Consider the following 22,299-nt stretch of genomic DNA (forward strand, 5'->3'; position numbering starts at 1 on the left):
ACGTGTCTGTTGGCCATCTGGATGTCTTCTTTGCAGAAATGTCTGTTCATGTCCTCTGCCCATTTCTTGATTGGATTATTTGTTCTTTGGGTGTTGCGTTTCCTAAGCTCCTTATAGATTTTGGATACTAGGCCTTTATCTGATATGCCATTTACAAATATCTTCTCCCATTCTGTCAGTTAACTGTTTCCTTTGCTGTGCAAAAGATTTTGATCTTGATGAAATCCCAATAGTTCATTTTTGCCCTTGCTTCCCTTGCCTTTGGCGTTGTTCCTAGGAAGATGTTGCTGCGGCTGAGGTCGAAGAGGTTGCTGCCTGTGTTCTCCTCAAGGATTTTGGTGGATTCCCTTCTCACATTGAGGTCCTTCATCCATTTTGAGTCTATTTTCGTGTGTGGTGTAAGGAAATGGTGCAATTTCACTTTTCTGCATGTGGCTGTCCAATTTTCCCCAACACCATTTGTTGAATAGACTGTCTTTTTTCCATTGGACATTCTTTTCTGCTTTGTCAAAGATGAGTTGACCATAGAGTTGAGGGTCTATTTCTGGGCTCTCTATTCTGTTCCATTGATCTATGTGTCTGTTTTTGTGCCAGTACCATACTGTCTTGATGATGACAGCTTTGTAATAGAGCTTGAAGTCCAGAATTGTGATGCCACCAACTTTGACTTTCTTTTTCAATATTCCTTTGGCTACTCAAGGTCTTTTCTGGTTCCTCATAAATTTTAGGATTATTTGTTCCATTTCTTTGAAAAAAATGGATGGGGTTTTGATAGGGATTGCATTAAATGTGTAGATTGCTTTAGGTAGCATAGACATTTTCACAATATTTATTCTTCCAATCCAGGAGCATGGGGCATTTTTCCATTTCCTTGTGTCTTCCTCAATTTCTTTCATCAGTACTTCATAGTTTTCTGAGTGTAGATTCTTTGCCTCTTTGGTTAGGCTTATTCCTAGGTATCTTATGGTTTTGGGTGCAACTGTAAATGGGATTGACTCCTTAATTTCTCTTTCTTCTGCCTTGTTGTTGGTGTAAAGAAATGCAACTGATTTCTGTGCATTGATTTTACTGAATTTCTTACAAGTTCTAGCAGTTTTGGAGTGGAGCCTTTTGGGTTTTCCACATATAGTATCATATCATCTGCAAAGAGTGATAGTTTGACTTCTTCTTTGCCGATTTGGATGCCTTTAATTTCTTTTTGTTACCTGATTGCTGATGCTAGGACTTCTAGTACTATGTTGAACAGCAGTGGTGATAATGGACATCCCTGCCGTGTTCCTGACCTTAGCGGAAAAGCTTTCAGTTTTTCTCCATTGAAAATGATATTTGCAGTGAGGTTTTCATAGATGGCTTTGATGATATTGAGGTATGTGCCCTCTATCCCTACACTTTGAAGAGTTTTGATCAGGAAGGGATGCTGTACTTTGCCAAATTCTTTTTCAGCATCTATTGAGAGTATCGTATGGTTCTTGTTCTTTCTTTTATTAATGTATTGTATCACATTGATTGATTTGCGGATATTGAACCAAACTTGCAGCCCTGGAATAAATCCCACTTGGTTGTGGTGAATAATCTTTTTAATGTACTGTTGGATCCTACAGGGTAGTATTTTGGTGAGAATTTTTCCATCTGTGTTCATCAAGGATATTGGTCTGTAATTCTCTTCTTTGATGGGATCCTTGTCTGGTTTTGGGATTAAGGTGATGCTGGCCTCATCAAATGAGTTTGTTTGGAAGTTTTCCTTCCATTTCTGTTTTTTGGAACAGTTTCAGGAGAATAGGAATTAGATCTTCTTTAAATGTTTGGTAGAATTCCCCTGGGAAGCCGTCTGGCCCTGGGCTTTTGTTTGTTTGGAGATTTTTGATGACTGTTTCAATCTCCTTACTGGTTATAGGTCTGTTCAGGTTTTCTATTTATTCCTGGTTCAGTTGTGGTAGTTTATACATCTCCAGGAATGCATACATTTCTTTGTTTGTCAAATTTGTTGCAACCGAGTTGTTCATAATATGTTCTTATAATTGTTTATGGTTTTTTTGGTGTTGGTTGTGATCTCTTTCATTCATGATTTTATTTATTTGGGTCCTTTCTCTTTTCTTTTTGTTAAGTCTGGCCAGGGGATTATCAATCTTATTAATTCTTTCAAAGAACCAGCTCCTAGTTTTGTTGATTTGTTCTATTGGTTTTTTGTTTGTTTGTTTGTTTCTATTTCATTGATTTCTTCTCTGATCATTATGATTTCTCTTCTCCTGCTGGGTTTAGGCGTTCTTTGCTGTTCTTTCTCTAGCTCCTTTAGGTGTAGGGTGAGGTTGTGTATTTGAGACCTTTCTTGTTTCTTGAGAAAGGCTTGTACCACTATATATTTTCCTCTCAGGACTGCCTTTGATGTGTCCCACAGATTTTGAACAGTTGTGTTTTCGTTATCATTTGTTTCCATGAATTTTTTCAATTCTTTCTTAATTTCTTGGTTGACCCATTCATTCTTTAGAAGGATTCTGTTTAGTCTCCATGTATTTGGGTTCTTTCCAAATTTCCTCCTGTGATTAAGTTTTAGCTTCTGAGCATTGTGGTCTTAAAATATGCAGGGAATGATCCCAGTCTTTTGATACCAGTTGAGACCTGATTTATGACCCAGGATGTGATCTATTCTGGAGAAAGTTCCATGTGCACTAGAGAAGAATGTGTATTCTGTTGCTTTGGGATGAAATGTTCTGAATATATCTGTGATGTCCATCTGGTCCAGTGTGTCATTTAAGGCCTTTATTTCCTTGTTGATCTTTTGCTTGGATGATCTGTCCTTTTCCGTGAGGGGGGTGTTAAAGTCCCCTACTATTATTGAATTATTGTCAATGTGTTTCTTTGATTTTGTTATTAACTGGTTTATATAGTTGGCTGCACCCATGTTAGGGGCATAGATATTTAAAATTGTTAGATCTTGTTGGACAGACAATTTGAGTATGATATAGTATCCTTCCTCATCTCTTCTTATAGTCTTTGGCTTAAAGTCTAATTGATCTGATATAAGGATTGCGACCCCAGCCTTCTGATATCCATTAGCATAGTAAATTGTTTTCCACCCCCTTACTTTAAATCTGGAGGTGTCTTTGGGTATAAAATGAGTTTATTGTAGGCAGCATATTGATGGGTTTTGTTTTTTTATCTATTCTGATACCCTGTGTCTCTTGATTGGGGCATTTAGCCCATTAACATTTAGGGTAACTATTGAGAGATATGAGTTTACTGCCATTGTATTGCCTATAAGGTGACTGTTACTGTATACTGTCTGTTCCTTTCCGATTTACTACTTTTAGGGTCTCTCTTTGCTTAGAGGACCCCTTTCAATATTTCCTGTAGAGCTGGTTTGGTGTTTGCAAATTCTTTCAGTTTTTGTTTGTCCTGGAAGCTTTTTATCTCTCCTTCTATTTTCAATGATAGCCTAGCTGGATATATTATTTTTGGCTGCTTGTTTTTCTCGTTTAGTGCTCTGAATATATCATGCCAGTACTTTCTGGCCTGCCAGGTCTCTGTGGATAAGTCCACTGCCAATCTAATATTTTTATCATTGTATGTTACAGACTTCTTTTCCCAGGCTGCTTTCAGGATTTTCTCTTTGTTGCTAAGCGTTGTAAATTTTACTATTAGGCGACACGGTGTGGACCTATACTTACTGATTTTGAGGGGGGTTCTCTGCACCTCCTGGATTTTGATGCTTGTTCCCTTTGCCATATTTGGGGAATTCTCTACAATAATTCTCTCCAATATACCTTCTGCTCCCCTCTTATTCTTCTGGAACCCCAATTATTCTAATGTTGTTTCATCTTGTGGTGTCACTTATCTCTCGAATTCTCCCCTTGTGGTCCAATATTTGTTTGTCTCTCTTTTGCTCAGCTTCTTTATTCTCTGTCATTTGGTCTTCTTTATCACTAATTCTTTCTTCTGCCTCATTTATCCTAGCAGTAAGAGCCTCCATTTTTTATTGCGCCTCATTAATAGCTTTTTTGATTTCAACTTGGTTAGATTTTAGTTCTTTTATTTATCCATAAAGGGCTTTTATCTCTCCAGAGAGGGTTTCTCTAATATCTTCCATGCCTTTTTCGAGCCCGGCTAGAACCTTGAAAATCGTTATTCTGAACTCTAGATCTGACATATTACCAATGTCCATATTGATTAGGTCCCTAGCCTTCAGTATTGCCTCTTGTTCTTTTCTTTGTGGTTAGTTTTTCTGCCTTGTCATTTTGTCCAGATAAGAATATATGAAGGAGCAAATAAAGTACTAAAAGGGTGGCAAAGACCCCAGTAAAATGTGCTTTAACCAAATCAGAAGAGGCCCCAAATCATGGGTGGGAGAAATGGGATAAAAAGAAGTTCAGAAAAAAAATTTTAGAAAAAAAGAAAACAAATTTTAAAAAATATTAAAAAGAAAAATATATATATATTAGACTGGAAACTAGAACACTTAATTTTGGGAGTATTTTGGTCTCTTAGAAGAAACTACCTCCCAAAATTTTAAAGAATGAAAAACATATATAAGGGTAAACACAATGAAGGGATGGAAAATGCCTATAAAGATGAAAAAAAAATTTTTATATTTCTAAAAAAGGAGTTGATAAAGTAATTTGGTTGGGAGAATAAAGAAAAAGAAAGTGGAGAGATTTTGCTCGGGCTGGAGACTAGAACAAGCCCAGAGCTAGATTTAGGGCATATTTTGATCTATTAGAAGAAGTTGTACCCCAAATTTTTTAGAAGAAAAAACCCTATGTGTATATAAAAAATAAACTTAGATACAATGAAGGATAAAATGTAACTATAATAATGAAAGTTCAAAAAAGAAATAATGAAAGTTCAAAAAAGATTTTTTTTTAATGAAAGGTATTGTTAAGATAAACTAGTTTAAAAAACGTTAAAAGAGGAAAGCGTAAAAGTTAAAAAAAATTTAGAAGAAGAAAAAAATAAAATTAAAAAAAATTAAATTAACTGCAAGACTAAGGAATCATGGGGAGAAAGCCATGAATTCCATGTTTTGCTTTCTCCTCCTCTGGAATTCTGCTGTTCTCCTTGGTACATGAACTTGGTCCTGGCTGGATTTCTTGTTGATCTTCTGGGGGAGGGGCCTTTTGTAGTGATTCTCAAGTGTCTTTGCCCTAGGCAGACTTGCACCGCCCTTACCCGGGGCCGGGCTAACTAATCTGCTCCCGGTTTGCTTTCGGGAGCTTTTGTTCCCTGAGCTTTCCATAGAGTTCCGGAGGATGGAAATGAAAATGGCGGCCTCCCAATCTGCGGCCTGGAGGAGCCAAGAGCTCAAGGCCCCACTCCTCAGTGCGCCCTCAGAGAAGAGCACCTAATCACTCCTATCTCCCTGGCCTCCAGCTACACTCTGAGCTCACTGAGCCTGTGACTGGTTCAAGGTAACCCCGAGCTGAGAGCTCACTCCTCAGCTCTGTCTCTGTAGCCAGATTCCCCACTCTAATACCTGTGAGCTCTGTAACACTCAGACACCCCCAATCCTTCTGTGACCCTGCGAGAACAGGGGCCATGCTGACCCCGCGTGGGCTTCACCCCAGTTTAGCCTCTGGAGCAATGTCCCTCAGTGGAGCAAACTTTTATAAAAGTCCTGATTTTGTGCTCCGTTGTTCCACCGCTTGCCGGGAGCCGGTCCCCCCCCACCCCCCGTGGTCTATCTTCTCGTCGCTTTGGATTCACTTCTCCACCAGTCCTACCTTTCAGAAAGTGGTTGATTTTCTGTTTCTAGAATTGTTGCTGTTCTTCTCTTCGGTCTCCTGTTGGATTTGTAGGTGTTCACAATGGATTGATAAGATATCTAGCTGACGGGCGCCTGGGTGGCTCAGTGGGTTAAGCCTCTGCCTTCGGCTCAGGTCATGATCTCAGGGTCCTGGGATCGAGCCTCACATCGGGCTCTCTGCTCAGCAGGGAGCCTGCTTCCCCCACCCCCCGCCTGCCTCTCTGCCTACTTGTGATCTCTCTCTGTCAAATAAATAAATAAATAATTTAAAAAAAAAAATAAAAAATAAAAAAATTTTTAAAAAAAAGATATCTAGCTGATCTCCTGCTACCTGATGCAGTCTTAGCCTGTTACTTCTCTGCCATCTTGACTCCTCTTCCTCCTCAGTATTGATTCTTATTGCTGCATAACAAATTACCAAAACCTAGAAACTTAAAACAATATCTGTTATCTCACAGTTTCCTTGGGTCAAGAATCTGCTTGTGACTTAACCGGGTCTTCTGTTCAAGGTCTCCCTAGGCTGCAAAAACCAGATATTGGTTTGGCTATGGTCTCATTTGGAGATTTGAGTGGGAAGGGTCTGCTTCCAAAAGTTCTTAGGTTGTTGGCAGTTACTATTGATTTGGGGTGGTAAGACTATAAAGACTTGGGGCTTGTACTGACTATTGGCTGAAGGCAGCCTTTATGTCCTAGAGGAAACCCACACTTACCTGCCAGGTGTAACTCTCCACAGGTGTTTCACAACATGGCAGCTTGCTTCCTTAAGGCTAGCAGAAGAGTCTTCCAATTGCATCTGCTAACAAGATAGGGGTGTGTGTGTGTGTGTGTGTGTGTGTGTGTCTGTGTGTGTGGTACATATGCATATATGAGCAGTGTATGTGGTGCATGTGTGTGTACACATAATAATGTAAACATGGGATTGATATCTTACCATCTTTGCCATTTTCTCAGAAGCAAGTCATAGGTCTCTTCCACACGAGGGAAAGGGATTAGATGAGGGGATGAATACCAGGAGAGGGAAATTATAGGGGGCGATGGAGGGGGAGTCACACTAGGGTCCACCATAATCGCAATAAACTAGAATACTCAGAAAGGGACTATACTTAGATATGAATGCTTTTTTATTGTTCTTCTGGAATCTAGTTGTTTTAAAAGAAGCTTAGAATTCTTTTAACAAAACAATTTTAGTTCCCTTGTATTAAAAAAAAAAAAGCCATATAAGCGATCTTGGGCAAGTCCTGGGAAGCTATAGGACCCAGAAGGGTAAAGAAGATAAGTAAGAGAGAGAAATAATGACATCAAGCACAATCAGAAAACCAAAACTCCAAAAACTTAGGTATTACTGGTTGACGGGTTTTGTTTGCTTATTTGGTGATTGATTCTGCTGTAATTTTCCAACAATATTTGGAACTACATGTATTTCATCTGTTTGTATCCAAAGTTGGCTGTTACAGCTGATTTCAACAGTTCATAGAATTACCATCCACCTTCTTCAGTCAATTCCCTTCGCACAACACCTAATCCTCTGAAGTAAGCCTGCTTTTGACTTGAAGTGCTTGAATACTGGGATGTAGCTCACCATCTGTCCTAAACTTTTCAAGTAACTTTTTGCCAAGACAAATGTGGATTATAAGCAACAACCTGGGACATTTCTGGTCTCAGAACAGGAAAAATAAAGGAACCCTTACGTATTTTAAGTACTTTGTTTGTTAGTGGTGTTTGTGGTGAATGAGAAATTGATCCCTAGTTGTGTGAGAAATAGAGAAGTGATCTGCATGCCTATGGCCAAGCATAGACTTCAGAGACTTAGCAGTTTTGAAACTGATATTTATGAACATCTGCTTTTCCCCCATAAATTTTAATATAGATTTCATCCTTTGAAACCTGCAAAACTCCCAGGTGCTTCTTCAGTCTTTATCTTGGGAACATGATTAAAAAAAAAAGGTATTAAACTTTAGAATTTAAAATGCTGTATTCAGCATGTTGAGCCTTCAAGATGTCCAATCCCAGAACACAAGCCATAATGGTCTTAATAAAGAGTGCTGAAAAGTATTTATTTCTAGTCCCAGTTTATGCTTTTCATTATTCTACAAATATTTATTTAATGCTTGCTTATGTGATAGGCATTTTTAGTGCTGAGATCATAATAGCCATTATAACAGAGAAAATCCGTGCCTTCATTGTGTTTATGTTCCAGTGAATATAAATGTGCTCTTAAATAATCCCCTTTAAATGTTCATAATACTTTCACGTAGGTCATTGGAAAACTTTACATTGGGCTTGCAAGCTGTTGCTGTGAATCCATTCCTGATGCTGGACTAGATTCTGGGACTACAACTTTGAACAAAGTGGATATTCATTCTCCCAAGGAGCTTAGAGTTTGGCATATTTATCACCTCTGTCAAGAAATGCAGACCTGGGAAACAGGAACTTTGGAGCAGAAACTAGGAAGCCACTTGTCCATTCTCTATGTTAGATCCATCAGAAGCAGCTCACACAGTGCTCCATCCCTGGAGCTTTTGGGCTTACGCTGTTACTCTGGGTAGAAGATCACAGCATGTGGACCAGAGGAAAGGGAATAAAATCTCAGCTCAACAGAGGACAAACACGTCCGTCAACTGAGCACGTGTAAGGCTAGCTGGCAAAGACATTAAATCCCTCTTAGGAAAGCAAGTTTTTAAGAGTGCGGTTCTGACCACCCTGTAGCAGAGGCTACAAGTCATTTACATAATAGGAAAGCCTCAAGAGGACAGTAGAGCTATTTAATTTGGTTAGGCTAATTGTATTCCATCCATTTACAGTGTAACGGAACCTCTCTCCTCTGCCTCTTAAGCAGGAATACATTGGCACAATGCCACGGGGCACATAAGACAAGGACAGTCTTCTTGGTGCATCAATTCAATTCAGCTATTGGGAGGGGGAAAATTAATTAATTTACTGATAAGTAATTTAAGACATTATTTTCCATTAAAATTAATACAGCCATATCATGGAATATAATGCAAGATTTGCATATAATCTTAAGATAAAAGGTAGAACTGAAACAGTGCCAGAGCCAAGGACTGAGGGATTAAGCCTTCTCCCACACATTTCCCATCAGCCCCCTGCAAAGCCAGCCTAACAAAAATAATTTTTTGATACGGATACTCGATTCTCAACTTTACACAAACTGTACATGAAAGACCAACTCCCCCGTAGCATTCCTTTCAACCACAGTGCCACATGGCTACCCCTCCCTTTTACCCCTCTAATGTCTGGGGCAGGCATTAGATGCAAGAAAATGCTGGGCCACTTCAGGCCTCACCCCCAACCCTGGGGCCCCCCACGCTCACTGCCCTCCGCATTGAGAGAACTCCCTTGGAGGGGCTTGAGATGGCTGTGGTCGTGCAGGATGGGCCAGTAGAGGTTTTCTCACTGCTCCCTCCTTGTCCTTAGCACCAAGTCTGAGTACTGGCCACCCTACTCCCATGTCCCTTCTTTCAGTCCCAGAATGCTACGTAGCAGGAAGATCAGCTTATGGGTTCTTTGTGCTTTGTGTTCCTGGAACAGGATCTGGACCAGGTACAGCTCCATCTGGAAGAAGTGAGATTCTTTGATGTATTTGGCTTCAGCGAAGCGGCAGGAGCGTGGCAATGCTTCATGTGCAACAATCCCGAGAAAGCGACCGGTGAGAGACCTCTCCTGTCCACTTGCTGCTCAGAATCGCTCGTGCCCCTGGGATTCACAGGGACCTCTGAGCCCTGCATTTCTCGTTGGCCTTCGTCTCACATCCTATGTTGTAATAATACACAGGGATGACTGATCGCCTCTGTCTTGTGCTGAGAAAGGTATCTCACCAAAGTGGGAGTGAGAGAAAGGGAAGATGTGGAAAGGGGGAGAAACATAAGCCAGAAACAAGCAAGAGAAGCGACTTCCTTATCAAGGAAGCTGTACAGACTGTTTTGCCCTGAAAGCATTCATTTCAGCTCAGGTGACCCTGAGGGTTAGAGAAAAACAACCAACCTCTCAAAAGCCCTGAAGGAAGGAGATCAGACTGAGGGAGTGAATGCAGGCACCGACCCTGTCATCTTGAGGTCATCCCTCACACTCCAGTTTCGTGATGGAGCTACATAAAAAGTGAAACTTTTGAAAAGTGAGGATGTGAGGAATACCTTCATAGCTGTTATTCGCCCTCTCACTTCCTTCTTGTTGCCCAAGGAATTTGGTCTACTGACCTTGCCTAAAAGTACAATTATTAGTGAATATGAACCCAGCCCTTGCTAAATGTGTTAGGTATAGTTCATTAACATTTACAATGATCTTATCAGGTTGGTACTAACATTATCTCCATTTCACTGATGGGGAAACTGAGGCACAGAGCAATTTGATTAACTGAGGTCACACAGGTAATAAATGAACAATAGTAGGATTTGAACCCAAGCTGACTCCAGGGGCCATGGTTAAATTCTACCGCTCTGCCTCCTCATTACGCGTGTCCCAATCAGACCAGTGGAATTAGGTTGGTAATATGTCTGTCTTCAGAAAGTTATGCTGTCCTTGGAAATGGACTATTTCATCACTCACTTGCCTTCTGAGAGGACCCAGACTTCTCAACATGGACACTGCTCACAAACTGCAGTTTCAACTTAGAGAACAGTGTTCAAACCCCGTTGAAAATCCACTTTTTAGGTGATCCATTTGCTAGAGAGCCACAGGTGACACCCCCCCCACCACCACAGCCCTTATATCTGTAACCTCCATTTTAGGATTTGGGGGCCTCTTAAAGATTATCCATTGTGGCAAGTCTGTTCTCTTGCTAACTGCTGAGAAGGTAAGGCTGAATGGAAATAAATGTCTTTATTTGGCCAGATGGGGATAAGAGGGGCTCTCGGAGAGGGACCAATTAAAAGGTCTTTCCCCACAGAAAAGGCTGTGGCTGGAGGAAGCTGGCACTGAAGGATGGCGGCCCCTGTGAGGCACAGATTGTTGGCCCATTACAGAGTCTGTGTTGAGCTGATGCCAGAGTGAACACCCCAATTTTAATAAGTTATTTGGGCAAATAAGAAATTGGGGAATTGAAAGTCTCCATTATAAAACTTTATAATTAAACCTGACTTCACCTATGAAAAAGACAGGGCGTGAAAGAAACTTTATTTGAGAACATGGCAAAGTAAGGCACTTATCTTAGGTGGCTCTGAGAGACCCTTAAGAATTCTCATTCCAAGTCAGCTGAGTCCTTAGTTCAATAAACATTTCAGCATTTCTGGCCAATGGAGGCCTCCGAGAAGGGTCTGGAAGTTAGAAACACAAAGTGTTCCTTTAATATATGTTTTCTCAAATTCGCTGCCATACTCTTGAAAAGGACATTTTGCAATTTACTCTTTCTTACTTGTGTTTCTCACTGTTAAATATAGACTGAGAACACACAGAAATAAAGACTCAAATAAGGCCAAATATTTTATAACAGAACATATTGAATCAAAAATGTTTGGCCCCAAAAACTTCCGTGTGCTTACATTTCTTTGCTCATTTCCTTTTGCTACATAAAAGGGGATGCAAGCCTGCAAGAAATCTTATTTTAAACTATAATTTTCACCAAGAACTCCCGATTCCCTGAAAAATTTATGTAGGTTGTTGATCTCATCTTGTTTTGATACAAGGGTATAGGTTATACATTTCATATAAATGCAAGGTCTGACATCATACTGCTAACACATTATTCATGGAGATGATGGCTGCCTTCATGTTCTTCAATTGTGAGTTTAAATATGGTCAAGGAATAACTAGGAATAAATATTTTATTGTTTGGTTACTCACAACAAGCATAGTACCTGTGTCCCGCTGTTCATTTATATAAGTATGTGTATTGCCTTGGTCAAATGTCTTCTACAGGCTGCGGCTTTGGACAAAATATGAGTAAGGTGCAAAATCTCCACTCTGAAAGGATTCAGAATCCAGTTAGGGTCAGACAGCATATATGGAAAAGTCTAGCAGACACCCTCGTATGTTTATGGCACACAATGAATACTTGCTGAGTGAGTGAATGAATGAATAATATTTGGGAATGGCAACATCAGATACACCTCAAGTGTTAAAATAGGATGTTTCAAAACTGTGGTTATGTGTTAATCAAATCAAATATATCACTATACGATACCCAGTGCATTGTGAATCTGGTAAATGGAGGCTGGTGCTTCTTTCCTCCTTGAGAGAAGTCAGTAGATATAAAACAAGTGACCCACTTCCCTAACCTAGCACCTGACATACTGGGCCTGAGTCCTGTTACCATTCTGGGTTTTAATCAGTGCCCCTGAAGGATCCACATGCCCCTCACAAGGTTTAGCCTCAGAGAGGATGGGGTTTAAAGAAGCAGAGTTGGAGTCTAAGGCATAAGAAATTTTTTAAATGGATTTGGGTTTTTTTTTAAGTACTGACAAATGATACAACAATTGCTGTCAAGTATTCATTGTTCCAGTATAGAAAGAAAGATGCTATTCAGTATCTCCATAAGTGAGGAAATTTCAATTAGACTTCAGGAAAGACATCCTAAAATATAAATCCTTCTTAACAGTGTGTACCCTAAACTATGGGACTCATTCAGAAATTGACAGAAAACCATCTGGCTTATGTGGTCGCCTAAGTATATTCCCTTCTTCAGATCAAAATCTTATCACCCGCTAACATGCTTATCAACATACAGAAATTCACAGGCATTTAATATCTACTAAGTCAGTAAAATGCACTTTGAATCTAGTTAGGTACAGATGAATTCAGAGGAAAATGAAGGCTAAAATAGGCTAAAGATCCTAAAATTATTATAATTACTGTCGTTTATCATGTTAACTATGAGTTAAACATTTTTCTCATTATTATTGACTCCATTTTACAGATGAGGAGACTGAAACACAAAGAAGTTAAGTAATTTCCCCGAGGTCACAAAGCTACCAAGAGGTAGAACCAAGATTTAGTGCAGATTAATTCCTCAACCTGAAATTTCCACCTCTTGGGCAAATCCAACTTAAGGACATGGACTATTTGAAATTCCAAGACTGATTATTTCACAATGTTATAATATCTTCCTCCCTGCTGACTTATTCCACTTAAAGAACAGAGGCTTTGGTGTGATCATGTGTGGGAAATGATTACGTGAGGGAAATGGTTACAGTGAAAGCTATTTCCAATCCCTCAGATTGCTGATTCAGTTTCCGATAATCATTTTATAAAAGTACAGAGTCCACAATTAGCAAATCACTGGAATAACTCAAGAATCCTCTGAGATTTGCTTGGTGGTGTTTATTGCCCATCCCTGTACTCCTCCTGAATGAGAGAATCGAGATTGAGCAAGTGAATAGAACAGAACAGAACTTCCTTCTGGAAAACCAAGCAAATCCCCTTTATCAGTTGGCCTCATGTCTTGGAACTGCAAGTGCATGTTAGCAGTAACAGTGAGTCAGCTCGGCCATCCTGGAACACATCTGGCTCTCTGTTCAGTCACATTTGTCAAAAGGAGGAGGAAGAACTAGGTCGTGACTTTCACTCTTATTTCTTGAGACACAGGGGATGCCTTTGCTCTTACACCCAACAAAAAATAACTTAGACATCTCGGTTTTGGCACGGGTGTCCTCCTCTGTAAATCAGATTGCTTCCCCGTGTGATTACTCACTTAGTCACTAGATACTTGGATGTTGAATGTATTTGTCCGTAGGAGGGCTCCTTAGCATATGAAAGAAAATGAAAGCATGTCTTTTTTTCAGAGGACCTTCTTTCAGGATTGCTCTTTAGAACTTGATTTCAAATCTTTGTGCTATAAAACCATGCTGTTTTATCACACGGCCAAACAGAGATGGTTTCCAAATGATAGCAAATGAAGAAAGGCCTCTTGTGAGGAGATTTTCTTCACACCTGCTGGGTAACTGGTAATAGCCTTTGTGGCTTTTGCTCGCTGGATGCCTTCAGCGTGGACTGGCTAACTCTCCACTCAGATGCCCATGCGAGAACAGGCTTATGACCTCCGAGGTCAGAGGCCGCAAATAGCTTTGTGAGTCCATTAATATGAAACTTTCCCATTGAATTTCATGGTCAACATTCACAGTACTTTGGAGGTGACAAGAAGAAAGCCCCACTTTGGATTTGTGTGGTGGTAGGTTTGTCATGTGAGGCCTTCCCTCCTTCTGTATATGTTAAAACACTGTCTTATGTGCTCAGTGTTGTTTGAGCACCAAAAGCAATGTGCTGCTTGTGTTCATATTTATCTACTGCTAGTGACTACTGAATACGCATTCCTTATGTCAAACCGAACCCCAGCTTGTTATTTAAAGATACTTTCTATTAATGACAAAATACACACATATTGACTCAGATAAATCATTATCCCGAAATCATTTTCCTTTTCCTCCTCTTCCCATTTTCCTGTTTTATGCCTTTCTGGCATGGGCATGCCTCGCTCTTTTAAACCTTCCCCCACACACTCACCTCTCTCTTTCACAACACACACATGCTTGCACGTGGGCGCACACACAGTATACGCAGACACACCACCACCCCAGATAATAGATCTCTCTCCTCTGTTCTTTCCGTTCTTCTGGGCTTGTTCTTATCAACCTCCCCCACTGAACAATGAAGCAGGGGCGATTCTTCATCCTTGTATGCTCTACTCAGTACCCAGTGTACAGTAGTGCCCAACAAGTATTTGGCGTATGGATGGACTATTGAGTAACTCGTGGATAGTGTAAGTGATACGATGACTATGGAAGATAGAGGATTTGTTGTGAAATGTAAATTTCAAATCTAATGCTTTCTCAAAATTAAATAAACCCTGAACTGAAATCATAAAGGAGCAACTTTTGCGAAATAAATGTTTTAAAGAAGAAAATGTTGCTGTACATGGGATTTTAACATACCCAGATCTAATGTTTTACTGAAAGCTTTCAATACACACATACACACAGAGTCCATAGAAAACTTGCTAGTAACATGAGAGCCTCAGTGGGAAATAAGCTGAGATCAGTAACCTAGCCCCCTTCAGGGCTTGATTTCTATTCTTCGTCTCCCATCACTACCTAATCCTTCTGCCTTTTCATGTCAGGTCAACAATCTTATCTTGAAATAGGATAAAACTGTCTGATAGGCCTTATACTGGCAGTCAAGCATAGTCCCCCTGTGGTTCTCCACAATAAATCATCGCACATGGAAATGTGTCCTTTTCCACTTGGAGAATCAGTTGATTCCAGCCAATCTATGCAGGAGGAAAAACATGCTTTCAAAAGGCAGACTAGAGTGAGTAACTCAGTCTCTTATCGCTACACAGGCATAAGATAAAGTTGATTTAAAAAAATTTTATGTCCCTCCAAAATAAAGCACTTAATATATTTCAAAGGAACTCTAGTCATCACCTTTCAGAGTAACCCTAACTTATTTATTTACCTATATAAACACATTAGGAAAGAAATTTGTTTTTCAGCCACACACTCACCTATATAAATGACATACAGGTGCTTTTAGCAGCCACAGAAATTCATCAAATATCTCAAGAAGGTGGTGATATTTTGTGAAGGATCTCTTCCTTCCCACCTTCTTGTACACATCACCCTATCTTACATATTCTGTTTCTTCTTCCCAAATGAATCCTTCCATTGGCTTTTTTTTTTTTAACTTATTTTATTTAAACTCAATTAGTTAACATATAGTGTAACATTAGTTTCGGATGTAGAGTTCAGTTATTCACCCACTGCATGTAACACACAGTACTCATTAAATCACGTGCCCTCCTTAAGCTCATCACCTTTTTATCCCATCCCCCCACCCACCTGCCCTCCAGCAACCCTGGAATTAAGAGTCTCTTATACTTGCCTCCCTCTCCAATTTTGTCTTATTTTATTTTTCCCCTCCCTTCACCTATGATCCTCTGTTTTGTTTCTTAAATTCCACATATGAGTAAAACTATATGATAATTGTCTTTCTCTGATTGACTTATTTTGCTTAGCATAATACAATCCAGTTCCATCCATTTTGTTGTAAATGATAAGATGTCATTCTTTTTGATGGCTGAGTAATATTTCATTATATGTATATAGTATATGTATATCTTTCACCATATGTGTGTGTGTATATATATATGTAACATATAGCTAAATATAAAGAAGTTTTTACATATAAAACTTTATCTATATATATCTATATATATTATATATATATTTATATATAAAACTTTTCTTTATCTATTCATCTGTCAGTGATCATCTAACTCTTTCCATAGTTTTGCTATTGTGGATATTGCTGCTATAAACATTGGGGTGCAGGTGTCCCTTTGAATCTCAAGATTTGTATTCTTTGGGTAAATACCAGTAGTGCAATAGCTGGGTTGCACATAGCTCTATTTTCGACTTCTTGAAGAATCTCTATACTGTTTTCCAGAGTGGCTATACAGCTTGCATTCCTGAGAACAGTGTAATAGAGTTCCTCTTTCTCCACATCCTCATCAACATTTGTTGTTTCCTTGCTTAATTTTAGCCATTCTAACTGGTGTTATATCTCATTGTGGTTTTGATTTGTATTTCCCTGATACCGAGGGATGGTGAGTATTTTTTTTCATGTGTCTGTTGGCCATTTGTATGTCTTCTTTGGAGAAATGTCTGTTCATGTCTTCTGCCCATTTCTTGACTGGACTATTTGTTTTGTATGTGTTGAGTCTGTTAAGTTCTTTATAAATCTTGGGTACTAGCTCTTTACTGCTAAGACATTTGTAAAAATCTTCTCCCATTCTGTAGGCTATGTTTTGTTTTTGTCAACTATTTCCTTTGATGTGCAAATCTTTTTATCTTGATGAAATCCTAAGTTCATTTTTTCTTTTGTTTCCCTTGCTTTGGGAGACAAGTCCAGCAAGAAGTTGCTGTGGCAGAGGTTGAAAAGGTTGCCAACTGTGCTTTCCTCTAGAATTTTGAAGCATTCCTGTCTCAGTTATGCCTTTCATCCATTTTGAGTTTATCTTTGTGCATGGTATAAGAAAATGGTCCAGTCTCATTTTTCTGCATGTGGCTGTCCAGTTTTCCTAACACCATTTGCTGAAGAGACTGTCCTTTTTCCATTGGATATTCTTTCCTACTTTGTTGAAGATTTGTTGGCCATAGATTTGGGGGTCCATTTTTGGGCTCTCTATTCTTTTTTTTTTTTTTTTGAAGATTTTATTTATTTATTTATTTGACACAGAGAGTTCACAGGTAGTCAGAGAGGCAGGCAGTGAGAGAGGGGGAAGCAGGCTCCCTGTTGAGTAGAAAGCCCAACATGGGGCTCAATGAGGGGTTCAATGTGGGGCTCAATCCCAGGACCCTGAGATCAAGACCTGAGTTGAAGGCAGAGGCTTAACCCACTGAGCCACCCAGGCGCGCCTGTGCTCTCTCTTCTGTTCCATTGATCTATGTGTCTGTTTTTGTGCCAGTACCAAGCTGTCTTGATGTTTACAGCTTTGTAATAGAGCTTGAAGTCCAGCACTGTGATGCCCCCAGATTTGGTTTTCTTTTTCAATATTCCTCTAGCTATTTGGACTCTTTCCTAGTTCCATAAAAATTTTAGGATTATTTGTTCCAGCTCTGTGAAAAATACCAGTATTTCGACAGGGATTGCATTGAATATGTAGATTGCTCTGAGTAGCATAGACATTTTAACAATGTTTATTCTTCTAATCCATGAGCATGGAATGTTTTCCTATTTCTTTGTGTCTTCCTCAGTTTCTTTCACAAGTGTTCTGTAGTTTTTAGAGTACAGATCCTTAACCTCTTTGGTTAGGCTTATTCCTAGGTATCTTTTGGTTTTCAATACATTAGTATATTGGATTCCTTAATTTCTCTTTCTTCTGTTTCATTGTTAGTGTATATAAATGCAACTGATTTCTATGCCTAGATTCTATATCCTGCCATATTGCTGAATTCCTGTATGAGATCTAGCAATTTTAGGGCAGAGTCTTTTGGCTTTTCCACATAAAGCATCATGTCATCTGCAAAGAGTGAGAGTTTGACTTCCTCTTTACCAATTTGAATGCCTTTTATTTCTTTTTGTTGTCTGATTGGTGAGGCTAGGACCTCTAGTACTATGTTGAATAACAGTGGTAAGATTGGGCCTCCCTGTCATTTTCCTGACCTTATGGGAGAAAGTTCTGTTTTTCACCCTTGAGAATGATATTTGCTATGGGCTTTTCTTAGATGTGTTTTTTATGACATTGAGGTATGTTCACTCTATCCCTATACTGTGGAGAGTTTTAATCCAAGAAAGGATCCTGTATTTTGTCAAGTGCTTTTTCTGCATCAATTGAGAGAATCATATGGTTCTTGTTCTTTCTTTTATGTATGTAGTGTATCACATTAATTGATTTCCAGATGTTGAACCATCCTTGCATTCCAGGAATAAATCCCACCTGGTCATGGTGAATAATCCTTTTAATGTATTGTTGGATCCTATCTGCTAGTGTTTTGGTGAGAATTTTTGCATCCATCTTCATCAGTAATATTGGTCTGTAATTCTCCTTTTTGACAAGGCCTTTGTCTGGCTGATCCTGCCAGTCAGCCTCCCATGTTGCAGCCAGAATGGTCTCTTCAAAATGCAGCTCCAATAGTGCCACTCCCCTGCATGAAACCTTACAACAGCTTTCCACAGCTCTTAGTTTAAAGACCAGATTCTACAATATACCCCTCACAGTCTCACATGCAATGGTCTTTCCCATCCTCTGCAGCCTCATCTTTTCCCATATATCATCTATTATTGTCTCTCCACTCAGGCTAGAAGGATCTTCTTTCAGTTTCCCATATACGCCATGCTTCTTCCTGTCACTTCCTCCCCTCCTTATCTGGTTAATAGAGATCTTAGCCTCCCCATTACAATTCAGATTCACTGCCACAGAGAAACCTTCTATGACCTCCCTAATACTCAGGTCCTCAAAGCCCTTCAGACTTCTACTCATGACAGTTGTTACACCTGCTGTCTTGTGTTTTTATATGTGGTTATTTGATTAATGTCTATTTCCTCTGGTAAATAGTAAAGTCTATGAAGGGAGCTCTCCTTATCCATCCATCTTCAGCCCCTAGCACACAATGCTCAATAAATATTAACCAAATAAGTGAACATCCAAAGTTGGTATCATCTCAGAAAATTTTTAGTAAAATTTTTCTCAGGTAAATGGTGACAAAAAACAAATTAATGAATTCACAGTGATTCATTTTAAGAGACAAAAGTATTAATATGATAACATTTAGTGCCAAATATATTCTTTGAATAAATAGTATCTTCTTAAATAAGTTCTTCTCAAAAGTAATATGAGATATCATTTTATTTATATATAATATAATATAAATATATAATTACATATATAAATATATGCAAATATATAAATATCAAACACAGACAAAGCATGATGGCATACATGTATACATGTTTCAGATAAAGCTTCCAACTTCTATTTATTGCCAAAAGATTTGAACCACAACAGATGGAACTTGTGCTTAATCAATTCTATAAAAGCATTGCAGACAACACCTTAGAATGTTCTAATATGCCAAGAATGTACAGGGAGCTGGAACAATGGCTAGGATATGCTCAATTTACACAACCCACACAAGCGGACAAGAAAGTATGTCATATCTCTTTTTCCCTGTGCAAGGAAAGCAGCTCTACAGTACACGGCAGTGTGGGAAAGCAGTCAACATTTACAACTGTCTAAATCCTATGGCCAGTTTTGCCAGCAAGACAATTAATTCATATTAATGGAATGGCAGTGTGCACTGAACACAAGAAACGTGTGTGGAATCCTTCTCATTAAAAGTTCCATCCTAAAGTTGAGCAATTATCTTTATTCACTTCCATTCTCCCTAATATTTTCCCATTGGTCCCTACCAGTCATAATGGGCAAGTCTGGGCCAGTCTTCATTGATAGCTTACCAGGAAGGCATTAAAGTAGATCATGCTTGCTGCACAAAACTAGTGAACAGGGGATGCCTGGTGGCTCAGTGGGTTAAAGCCTCTGCCTTTGGCTCAGGTCATATTCCCAGGGTCCTGGGATTAGGCCCCACATTGGGCTCTCTGCTCAGCAGTGAGCCTGCTTCCTCCTCCTCTCTCTCTCTGCCTGTCTCTCTGCCTACTTGTGATCTCTGCCTTTCAAATAAATAAATAAAATCTTAAAAACAAAACAAAACTAGTGGATGGATTACCTTCATAGGAAGTGGCTTTAGAATTTTTGTTTCACTGATTATATAAAAAATAAGCCAAGTTCCATGAATGCTGATTCTGAGCATTTTTTCTGTAACTCAATTGATTTAATCCAAAGACATGCATGTTATCTTATACTGCTATCCTGTTTTTTAATTATATGGAAATGTCATAACAATTTTTGTCTCATTATTGGTTTTGCAGTTTAACTAGTTTGTGTATTATATGTCCTATTACTGTCATCAACCATGAAGTTGCTTTAATTTCCTAGAAGTTCTTGAGCTACATGAGAATCACCTGGGGATCTTGTTAGAAATATAAGGCCCCTCCCCCCCCCACCCCACAAAACTATGATTCAGTAGATTTGGGCAGCACCTGGGAATGTGCATTTAACAAACTAGCAAGTAACTCCAGTGTAGGTGGTCCTCAGAACACAGTCTGGAAAACATTGTTCTACAAGCTTCTAAAATAGTAGGTCTGAGGTTTCTTTAGATAAATAGTTCAGTGATTGAGAGAGAAACCTAAAAAACATACTATGTTTTTTGTTTTGTTTTGTTTTGTTAAGATTTTATTTATTTATTTATTTATTTATTTATTTATTTATTTGAGATGGAGCACGAGTAGGGTGAGGGGTGGAGGGAGAGAGAAGACGACTCCCTGCTGAGCAGGGAGCCCAATATGGAGTTCAATGTGGGGCTCAATCCCAGGACTCCAGGATCACGACCTGAGCCAAAGGCAGACACTCAACTGACTGAGCCCTCCAGGTGCCCTGTGTTTGTTTGTTTTAGCATACTATGTTTTGATGGATATAAAATTATTGATGAAGGAAGCCATTCATTTACATGTGAAAGTGTTCTCCTCAAAGGGCTGCTGTCAAATTGAATTTGTCTGCCATATTCTGGGCCACACAGCAACTTGTAGAATGTTTCAAAATCCATGTTGGATTATGCCTCCTCATTCATTCACTACTGATAAAGAAATATGACCCCCTAAAATACTGCCTAGATATTCATTGGAAACATACCATTTGTTATGATCCATAGTGATTTCTAAAACCACAGACACTCAGTTTACTAAATGTGGCTTCTATGACCTCCTCATCTAATACTTCTATCCCTCTTTAGGCATTTCCTCTGTAATTAGGGTTGGCTTTATTAGAACTGGCATGCATACAAAAAAAATCAGTAAAGCCATGGATGGGAATTCCAGTAAATCTGAGACTCTCAGTGCATACAAAGAAATTCCCCACAAACTGTATCAGAGTTATAATTCCGAGAAGCAATAATTTCAAGGGAAATTGAAAAAAAAAAAAAAGGAAAAAAAAACACCTTTTTCTCAGTTCTTATTTAAAAGCGAAGTCTTTGAGATCTATATATTTTTTTCTTCCAGAATATGCCTTCTTTTGAAGGTATTTACCTTTAATAGTCAGGAAAGACTATCTAAGAATTCTCTCCTTATTCCTAACACCTTCATGTAGATTTCACTACATTCTTGATTTGAGGGAGGGAGGCAGGTTTTATCCTAGAGCCACTGGGTTGTGCTATTTATAAAAACCAAGTGTTCATTGTCACAGTAAAAGCATGATGATGATCATTTTATGTTGTTGGTGATGATGATATCATGATCATGATGATAGTAGCTACTACTTATTGATCCTTTACAATACACCAGGCATTTGGTTAAGCAAGGCCATTGTTAATCTTAATGACACTTTTGTGTGTTTTTATTTCTGGTGGATGAAATCCACTTGGGGGTGTATGGCTTGAACATCAAAATACAAGCTGAATTTCAGCCTCTACTCACCACCTTGGCTGCCTGTTTTTGTGCAGTGGACAACCTACACACCAGTTCATGGTGGCCCTGTTGTTAAGCATGACACCTCTAGAGAGTTGGATAAAACTGACAAAATCCTGTCCAAGGATCTTTAGGACCGGTACCTCCTTGACTTCCACACCAACTCTGGCCCTCCAAGTCCCACCAGGTTCCCATCACATAGAATGAGTTAGTTTCTAGAAGGCATTGCATGAGGCTTTTCTAAGCCTAGCCTTTTGCCTGTTTTTTGTTTCTGTTTTTGTTTTTTCAGTATACCTCTTCTCCCTTCACCCTCCTCACTGTTATTTGTTCTTCAAAATTCAGCTCAGACTCATTCACTCCAAGAAGCTTTCCTGCTTCCTCTGCCCAGTTAAGAAGAGGTGCCTCTCCAGGGTGTGCTAAGTCTCCCTTACCTCTGGCTTTCAGTTACAGTTGACCACTAGCGACAAAGACAGACGATCAGAGGGAGGGAGAAGACCGAGGTTGGGTTATTTATTTCCAGCTTGCCCTCTGCTTGGTCGCTGCAGGTTGACTGTGTCCTGTGCCCAAGACCACAGTTCCTGTCAGTCAGTTCTCTATAC

General features: G+C 39.3%; 1 protein-coding gene across 6 annotated transcripts in view; it reads left to right on the forward strand.

Annotated features, from left to right (window-relative positions):
- VEPH1 (ventricular zone expressed PH domain containing 1) overlaps positions 1–22,299 on the forward strand; it is a 250,115-nt gene that overhangs the window by 211,830 nt on the left and 15,986 nt on the right. For all 6 annotated transcript variants that reach the window (XM_059391671.1, XM_059391670.1, XM_059391669.1 and 3 more), the window contains one exon: positions 9,287–9,404. In XM_059391671.1, coding sequence (XP_059247654.1) covers positions 9,287–9,404 — 118 coding nt within the window. The remainder of the gene's footprint in view (positions 1–9,286; positions 9,405–22,299) is intronic.

Source organism: Mustela nigripes, chromosome 2 (genome assembly GCF_022355385.1).
Source record: "Mustela nigripes isolate SB6536 chromosome 2, MUSNIG.SB6536, whole genome shotgun sequence".
Lineage (NCBI taxonomy): Eukaryota > Metazoa > Chordata > Mammalia > Carnivora > Mustelidae > Mustela > Mustela nigripes.